The sequence below is a fragment of the Nanorana parkeri genome, unplaced genomic scaffold, assembly GCF_000935625.1.
Source record: "Nanorana parkeri isolate BGI_ZX_2015 unplaced genomic scaffold, ASM93562v1 scaffold110, whole genome shotgun sequence".
Taxonomy (NCBI): Eukaryota; Metazoa; Chordata; class Amphibia; order Anura; family Dicroglossidae; genus Nanorana; species Nanorana parkeri.
The window spans coordinates 58,667-68,732 of NW_017306378.1; the positions used below are offsets into that span (position 1 = coordinate 58,667).

Below are 10,066 nucleotides of genomic sequence, written 5' to 3' on the forward strand. Positions count from 1 at the left end.
AGCTCTGTGTGCATCAGTGCCATGGACTGGATGGGAGGAGGGGGGTCCTGTGTCCCCGTGCCCGCCGGCCGGGCAGAAGACCGGAGACTCAGCGTGGGAGCCGGCGAGGGCGCAGCCGCGGCCTTCTTCGGCGGCATGTTGCGGCCCTCTGACGTAGCCGCACCGTCCGCTCGGCGGGAGAAATAAGAGGCTATATCGCGGGCGGAGGAGGCGGCCGGAGGAACGGTTGCCGCAGATGTGGTCCAGGTGTCGGGCATAGAGCAGGGAGGCAGAGAGGTAGGCTGGATGCCTGTAAATTATGCTGTATATAGCCCCGGTTCAGCAGCGCTCACCTCGGCACGTCTTTACTCCTCCATAGCCGGCCACGCCCCCCAAAACCTATGTTTTTAAGTGGAAAATTAGGGGGTCGTCTTATACACCCAGTCGCCTTATATGCCGGCAAATACGGTACATGAGATTCCTTTAAGAAGAAATCATTAATGAGAGCTGTTACAGTTAGAAGACAGAGCAGAGCCCCTGGGATATTGTGCACCTGACTCATCCGTCCTCATATTTCTCCCTCCATAATCTCCCTGACAGATTATCTTTTTATCGGGTGAGGAAGTAGCAGCAGGCAGTGTAAACAGGCATTGGTATTGACATCCTGCCTCTGCTAAGTGCACTTTGGATGCTCAGGTAGGAGCAGATAAGCCCAGGTCAGCAGAGATTTATTTCATCCTGATAAGGCGGCAATGCTTGCCTGGATAAACAGAAGAATCATTACACCCGCTTCCTTTACTGCTTCCTCCATTATTCACATAAAACGAGATTTGGTCGTCAGGGCTGCGATTTAGACTCTGAAACTCATTTAAAATATATGCCGGGGCAAAACAAGAAGATGTGTTTAGTTCATCTATACAATGCATGCACATTTCCGCAGGTTTTATCCCTTTAAAAATGCTGCAAGTAAAGAAAAATGCCGCCTGATTGGCTATTAACTTCTGGTTAAGGCTAGGTTCACACTATGGCGATCTGTGACCGCACGAAACCACGAGGTCACGGAATTGCCCACCACCGCTGTCCGTGCTGGCGGTGCCATTTTTTTCTAACAGCACCCTAGTCACGCCATGCAGATCGTGCGGTTTTCCGCCGCGATACCACCCATGCAACTGAACACGAGGCTTAAAAAGCGGTGCGTCGTGTGTTGCAAAAAAAGTACATGTGCCTTTTTTCTGCGATTGCCGCGCAGATGTAACCCCATTGAAATCAATGGGGCCTCGCGGGCACTGCTGTGTGCACACGATTGCACGGTCCCTGGACTCGCGTTCCGGGTCGTCCAGGTCTGCACCAGCCCTAAGCTGATAACACCATTCCTCTGCTGCTCTGAAATCCCAAACCTTGACTAGTACCTCTTGCTGGACTACAGAACTGCACCTGATGCAGCACATGCACTGTGTTGTCAGCTCAGATAGGTGTACACTGGATTTCTGGCATATTAGTAGGTATTTTGCAGTATTGCAGTATTTGTAAACAGACAAAACATTAGGAAATGTACACGTATTGTAGAGACGACTGAATGTCCAGATATAGAATTGCCCAGATATTCACTTTAAAAGCAGACCAACAACTTTAACAATGAGCAGTAGAACAATGTAACAAGTCACACACACATTTCCAGGTTGTTGGTAAACACTCATAGTGCAGCAAAAGTCTATATTTACCAGGATGCAGGCAATCATCCACAGCAGTACAACAATAGGCAGCATTGCACTAAGATTGATGGGTCTCCTCACCCCACTTTTTTCCTTTAAAAATGGCCATACACTGTTCGATTTCCCTATACACACTAATCAAGTCCAACCTATTGTGTGTGTATAGGTCGCTGTGTCCTCATGTTGTTCAGCCAACATTTTCCAGACCAGCTCCTTCAACAAAAATCAATTGACAAATAACAGAAGGGTGCCAACTGGGCCACACACTGGTCACACTTCAGCCAAGTCAGTAGGACTTTAGTTCCTGGGTTGATGGTATTTGGGCTTGTGTCGAAGGCATTATTTTAACATCAGTTTCTGACACTTCTGAGACTATTAAGGATTCATTTCATTTCACCTGCAGTTGACCTCCTTTTTGCCTGCATTTCACCTGCAGTTTAAGCTCTTTCTGACCTGCAGTCGACCTCCTCTATACCTGAATTTGACCTCCTTCTGACTTGCATTTCACCTGCAATTGACCTTCTTACCTGCATTTCACCTGCAGTTACCCTTCTTCTGGCCTGTATTTCACCTGCAGTGGGCCGCCTTATAACCTGTATTTGACCTACAGCTGACCCCCTTCTTACCAGCATTTCACCTGCAGTTGACCTCCTTCTTACCTGCATTTCACCTGCTGTTACCCTTCTTCTGGCCTGTATTTCACCTGCAGTGGACCGCCTTCTAACCTGTATTTCACCTGCAGTTGGCCTCCTTCCTACCTGCATTTCACCTGCATATTGACCACTTGCTTAGCTGCATTTCACCTGCAGTTGAACTCTTTCTGACCTGCAGTCGACCTCCTTCTTACTTGCATTTGACTTTGAGTCGACCTCCTTCTGACCTGCATTTCACTTGCAGTTGACCTCCATCTTGCCTGCATTTAACCTGCAGCAGACCTCCGTTTAACCTGTATTTGACCTGCAGTTGACCTCCTTCTTGCCTGCATTTCACCTGCAGTTGACCTCCATTTCCCCTGCAGCTGAAGTTTATGGGTGTATTGAGAGATAATGGGGTGTGCAATCTCACAACACTTGTATCAACTGGATATACAGCGCTAATGATTCAATTAGTGGACATATAACAACTATTTGGCTTTTGGCTGTAACAGACAAAACGTGTGGGGCTGTCTGTTACATATAATTTGTATACGAATCACATGATAGCAGCATAGTTTATCGGTCACGAACAATATGTTAACACCATAGTTTAACAATCTATTTTCAGTCACGGTTTTCATGTAGAGGTTATTGACACCAATTATTGTTAATAACATTGTTTTTTCACAAATCACTTGCTATTTAGCAATTATTGGAACATAGCCATACAGTTGCATGTTAGAAATAGTTGTTATATGTCCACTAATTGAATCATTAGCGCTGTATATCCAGTTGATACATTCTTAGACCCAATGGTTTACAGTACAGCAGCTTTCAATCAATATTATGTGATAACTTGATAGGACCTATCAGTTGTCACAGAAGGTCCAAGTTCCACTTTATTTAATTTATTGTTTAATCACCTCTCACGGGTATATGGTACAAATTATATTGGTATAGGTTCATGTGTTAACTATTTGAACTCCTTAGTGCTGCTCATCCAGTTAAACTAATCTCACAACACTGCTGTTCTTTCTCAGAGAGAAGACAGACAATAATTTTACAGTACACAGGTTAATTTTGCTACAAAAATGTATTAAAAGGCATCCTGGCAGGGTAATCCGTCTGCAGCATGACCAGTGAGACCTAATAACAGAGACAGAGCTGAGGGCTTCAGTTATAAACGCACCAATGGAGTCTTTAACAGACAGAAGAAACCAGGGAGAGAATAAACCTGCCGTCCTCCACCTACAACTAGAACATTTGTTATTGGTGGACTTGCTGTTTAATTATTATAATATTGCCATTTTCTCTTCTCTATATAAAACTAGAAATACTTTGATATGTAGTATATTAAATAATGGCACACTTACAGGCTCATTTATACACCCCATATAATATGATCAATAGTTAATCTTATATCTTCTCTGATGTAGCAGTAACATGCGTACTTTTGTCATTAACGTACATTATACTATCATTGTACATATCAGAGTAGTCTGTGGTCCGTCAAATGGCCTGGGACACTGCTAATTGTATCCCTATGCTTGCCCATACTCCAGTTAAAACCACAAGACACCAGTCCCATGTATAAGTAAGATTTGTATATGTGTTGTAGTATATGAAGTGAACATAACATTTATTGTTTTATTGTTTTTAATGTTATCTAAATAAAAATCTTGTATTTTAATACTATATGAAATACTGTAATTGGGTATCTTAAAGGTCCGTCTCTTCTATTTTACATCCCCAATTTAGACACAAATAGTGCTTGGCAGAGTAGGCCTTTAGGCCAGGTTCACACCTGCGCAATCCGTGACTGCGTGGCAATCGTGCACGATACAGTGCGGATTGCCGAGCGGTCACAATGTCGCCCACCACAGCCAATCGCGCTGGCCATTATTTTCTAATGGCACCCCAGTCACACCAGGGGGATCGCACGGTTTCCCTCTGCGATTCCGCCCATGCAATCGAACATGATCGTGGCTAAAACAGCCACGCATCGTGAGTCGCAAAAAAAGGTACCTTTCTTCTGCGATTGCCGCGCGGATGTAACCCCATTGAAATCAATAGGGCCGTGCAGCAATCACTGTGTGCAATTATGCATGATCGCGGGATCGCCAAGGTCTGCACCAGCCCTCAATGTGGTCTGAGTTATTAGAATTGGGCTTTTAAACATTCTGTGGAGGACACACAGTACATTATAGCACATACTGTATTTAATCCTAGCTGCAAATATTGGAGGAAAAGATGATGTTGTAATTTTAGGATGACAGGATCTGTCCCTTTGATCATCCACCCAAACACAAACACTGGCTGAACCACGCTCACCCCCCACCCCCAAATAGAACAGTGGGTAGGGAACGCTGGATTTATGTTGAAAATGCAACAGCATATTTTGATATGTACTGACATGTCTTTTGAGCTGTAGATGGCAGTGTAGTGCAATGTTACTCTCTACGTGCATGCTTATCTATGATACACAGGAAGCTGTTTTTTTTATCTATTTGTTTTCCTCACAATGCTGTATTCAGATGTAATATTCTTCTAAGCAAGTAAAACTTAATTCAGCATCCCCCAAGATCTCAGTGCTTCATCTAAACACATAACCAGCAATTTATAGCACACCTTCCTGAGGTCACACTGGAAGTGCTGGAAACTCAATCCCAGACACGGTAAATTTATCACATAATAATAGTTTACACAAAGGTAATCCTTCCAGTCAGTGCTGGATTCGCTATCAGGCACTGAAGGTATATAGGGGGCAGAGGCAGTGAGGTGGCTTTTTCTTTGGGTAATTATTAGATAATCATTGTTACACATCGTCGCAAAATCCTAAACCAGGTTGGGAGCAGGAAAACAAGAAAATGTGGAGGTGTGGAGAATAAAGGCATCCTCAGGATAAGAATGGGTTTCCTCTTACTTTCTGTCTCATAGACAGTGGTCACCAAGAGAATAAGAGGGGTGTATCTCTCCAGAGGGTCTAACCTTTCCTTTCTCTATCCAAACCTAAGAACAAAAAAGGGGGTCTTTGCCTTTACATACACTCTGAACCCCATGTCTGGTTTAAATCTAGTAGCTAGTCTCAGTGATGGAACACTTGACCTTTAATATATATGTGTCAACTACTGCTGGTTAGCAGGTCAGTTATTATATACTGAATATCCAGCAGATTGATTGCGATTGTTTGCTGTGTGTGGCATAAACTGGAGAGTAATGCAGTTTTTCACCATCCAGTATATGGGGGGAGTGTGTCACCACTTCCAAGATACATCAAGCATATAAATGTGCATTCGTTATGCATCACTAAGCACCTAACTGTGACCATAAATCCAACGTCTGTGTTTTTATATCGAATCGTCCCCATCCCAGGGTTGTATATGGTAGCGGTCAGAGTGATAGCAAAGATTATACTCTTTCACGCTCTCCTCAGCTTGCTAGATTCTGGTGCCATACACAAATCTCTACAAAGTGTAGATTCTACCACAGCATAGAAAATGAAATGTTATGTGTGTCTATAAGACTCTCACCTCACAATACTCAGATAGCACATAACATTCTACTTTCCAATAATAGAACTTAAACAAGGGATGTCAGGTGCAGAGAACATAGGGTGAGTTAATGTACATAGGTGCTGATAGAACTTGCAGGGTAATTAAGCTTGCACAGCTTTACAACTAGAAATAGGTAACAACCAATACTGTACCTGTAACCCTGCAGCTCTAGAAAGTAATAGATAATAGGCAAAAAGAGCAGTTCTAGTACACATTTACTGTTAAAATAATCATGACATACATATTGGCTTAAGGCTTAAGGCTTGAAGATTTGGTATATTACAAAAGGCATCTCTGAATGTAGCAGGTTTAATTTATAATGAGGATATACCAGGAGGCCCTGGTTTACATATTGTGTTGGGGCTGGAGGAACTTAGTTACACCCCTGTTCTCATACATTAATAAATAATGGGATACAACACTGTGCACTAAAACTCCTGAAGAGCTAAACAAGGAACAGCTAGGATTTAAGGAGTAGGTAAACAATGATGACATTTTCCAGACCCAAAAAAGCCATAGGCAAAAAGAAACCGGCTCAACAAATATTATTTCTGGAACTGAAGTCTCTGATTTGTATCAGGAAAAGAAAATGAATATACAGGTTTTAGAAAGTTCAGTCAGCAACATAAACAAATGAAATGCTGTGGTCAGCACAAGTGCTTTTCCTCTCCAAAACCTGCAAGCTGATGCCACACAACAGGACTACAGGAGAGAAGGGCTGGCAGGTGACACATTTGGGCAACCAGAGTTCATGTTGCCGTTATGGGTTGGCTTGGGTAACTTCATTTTCCTCATTACCATTGCTCTTTGCACGGATTTACTGAATAAATCTAAATCCATGCAAATAAACCTGCAACACTTAAGACTTGTTTATCACGGCAGTGTGCAATATACAGTAGCCCACAGCAACTAATCAGAAAATTATCCTCCATGGATCTGACTTCAGTAGGCAGAGTTTAGGTCCCTAAAAAAAGTCCAAGTACTAGTGTCCTGCAAGAGAAGAGCTGTTATACTTACCTTGCTGGCAGTTTGTGTCTTCTCACTACCCCCGGAGCTAGCATTGCGGCCTCCATCAGTGTCTTCGGTATTCAACAGTAGTGCCAGATATCTACCAACCGCAGCACGCCATAGTTCCTACCTCTGACCCCTGCATCACTATGAGTCCTGTAGTGACATAGGAGTCAGAGTCTGGAATATATTTAGATACCTAACAAGGTTACTTTAAATACATATAGAACCAATGACACTGGTTTTGCAGAGCATGCTGTGCCTTCTGAAAAAAGACATGGAAGTAGATTTTTCCTTTGTGACTGTCTCACTTTAATTAAATCTCTATATGCTTTCATGGGAATGATGTGTGGGGTTTGCTTATAGCTATGCATTCAGGAAATAAATATAAATACTCATCTTTTGCAGGATTTATTTTTCAGCATTTATTTGTCCTGCCACATGTTCCTAGAATCTTCCATCTCTTCCAGAGCAAAACCACTGGCAGAATCTTCAGCATCCAACAACCGTTCTATTTCATATGCCTGTGTTGCTCAATGCAGTGCTGTGGTCCCACCTGCCAGCTGTTTTGGATAGATTAGGGAAGGGGTAGATCCCCTCTCAAAGTTTTATTGACGTCTATGCCCTTGTTCAGGAGATTTCCCCTCACTTCCTGTCTTGTCTGTGTCTACAGTTGTCACTGTAACAGGTTTCTCCACTGGGAGATCTCCTTTCTATTCCGGGTTTTTTGACAGCTGCCAAGGTTTCTTCTCACTTTCTGCTCCAGTAACAACTGTCACCAAGAGAAAATGTGAGTGGAAAGTCCCCCAATGGGAAGTCAACAGTAAATAATTAAAAGTGATTCTAACCCGTCCCTAATCCTTTAGGAAGAGCTTTGCATATGAGACACCAGCTCCGCACACAGCCCAACACCAGGTCACATCTTCCAACATTGGACTTTCCATTTATTTTGCATTCATGGCATATGAAGGCCACATATTGCAGCATGGTAAATTATGATCAAAGGACAACAAGTCCAAAAAATGTCACCACTCTTCGCTGGAAATAAAGTCATCTCTATGAGTAAGCCACGATGGTGAAACGGGCCAGTGGCTGAGAACTCATGGGGTGGAATATGAGGTGTGTTTCTGCTGCTTAAAGATTTTTATCTCCAGATACGTGGAGTGGGGCATTTTGTAGACTTGTGGTCTGAAATGTGGAGTGTTCTTTTATAGGACTGGGACCCCATTGTTGTATACATGATGGGTGTGGTAGGTGTAAAGAAGAGAACTCTAGTGAACAGATTTTCACTGGAACTCCCAAAAGGATAGAACGGGTCACTGACACCACCAAAAAAAACCATGTGGGTGAGTTGTGGGAGAATTTAGCCTTTAGAAAAATCACTGCACTGATGTGACTGGCAGAACAAGAGAATGCAGTGTGTGCTTACTCATCCCTGACTTGGCTGCTGACACTATATTGTATGTGACTGACGGGCTTGAGTCAATGTTTTCTCCTCGCAGCACTTCCATCTGCTGAAGACTACATGTTGTGACAGTCCAGCAGAGATGGCTCTGAAAAAACATTCAGGCACAGAGAAACAAATAAAATTGTTCTGTGATCCATCTGTGCGTCGTGAGTAAGACCTCAGCAATAAGTGATACTTTTATATTAACATAACAGCATGCTCATTAGCAGGTGTGAGAATGAGATGGGCTCAGGCGTTTCACAAACAATATTGGAGCATCTTGGCCATATCACATTTGTTGTTGCTCTGAGATAAACAACCTGAGTCTCTCTGTCTACAAAAACTACAACTCCCAGCATGTATTGCTAGTCTCTCTCCCTGCAAAGGTACAAGGTATTCAAACATGGTCTAGTGAAAGCCTTCTAGCTTCGGGTGCTTCAATATTTTCACAAAGACCACCTTGTTGGTGACATACTACCATCTGACATTTGTTAAATTAGACAAGGGTAGGCAAACTTCGGCTCTCCAGCTGTGGTGACACTACAAATCTTATCCTGCATCTGCCTTTGGGAGGCGTGCCTGTGACGGTCAGAGTCTTGCAATGGCTCGTGGGATTTATAGTTTTACCACAGCTGGAGGGTCGAAGTTTGGCTACCCCTGGGCTAGACCAATGTCTCTCATAGCAGAGCGTCTACCTCCCTTGTGCAGGTTAGAGTCCTTCCTTGTGGTTGTTTTTCTTCTCTTGGTTATACACCAACATTTTCCATCTACTGTATTGTTCCCTTATAGTATTGTATATAGATATTGAGACTTCTTCCATCATTTGAAGCATTCCTATTTACTTAAATATACATTCAGCCCTTTCACCTTCAGTACTTACATAATTATAGATTTACAATATTCTATTATATATGGCCTTGCACTGGGGTCAGTCTATATAAAACTGCAAGATGTTGAAGACTTAAACCAGGCGACAATTTCTTACACCAGAGACTGTATTGGTGGAATATCTGTGTTGATTTCCTGGACTTGCACATCTATTGTGGTCACTTTTATGGGCTCTACTCACCCTGTTGGATTTCTAAAAAAATTAGTTTTATGTTATGAGGAATGCAACAAAAGGAGCTAGATAGTGCACAGGTAAACTGGAACGTTGAAAGTTGGGAATTTCAGCAAGTTGACCACGCTGATGGAGTGTGCTCTTCACCTTTTACATAACCGCTCCTTACCTAAAAATTTTCCATCTTTTTGTATAGCTTCCTAAAAGACTGTAAGCTCTTTCAGCCTCTGGTATCCTTTGTGCCTTAAAGGGTCAATCCAGGTAAAAGTGACATTAGACATAGGTGGAGTCTGGCAGTATTAGGACCCATTAACATCACATGCGTGAAATCCATTGTTGGCCAAAATCTATTGTTTCCAATAAATTCAGTTCAATGTGTTGGTGTTAGCTGGACAAATATAGAACATGCTGCAACACATTACATGTTCCAACACGCTACCCCACATGTTAAGGAACAAAAATAAATAAGGATTTTGTCTCTGTGCGAGAGAAAAAAAAGTGCACATCAAGGTAACACAACAACAACAACAACAACAAAAAACACGTTGATCATCAAATCAAGTGAGCTTACCTTCAGTAGTGAGATAGTGCCTCCTGTCTTCATTCTCACCCTTCTTGGATTCTTGGTTATTTCCACTCACCTTTGGCTGTGCCCATTCCTCCTGTTGCAT

General features: G+C 42.7%; 1 protein-coding gene across 1 annotated transcript in view; it reads right to left on the reverse strand.

Annotated features, from left to right (window-relative positions):
- The window catches only part of CRYGN (crystallin gamma N), a 29,872-nt gene extending 19,806 nt beyond the window's left edge, over positions 1 to 10,066 (reverse strand). Inside the window, 1 exon segment of the mRNA XM_018553112.1 lies at positions 9,967 to 10,066. Coding sequence (XP_018408614.1) covers positions 9,967 to 10,066 — 100 coding nt within the window.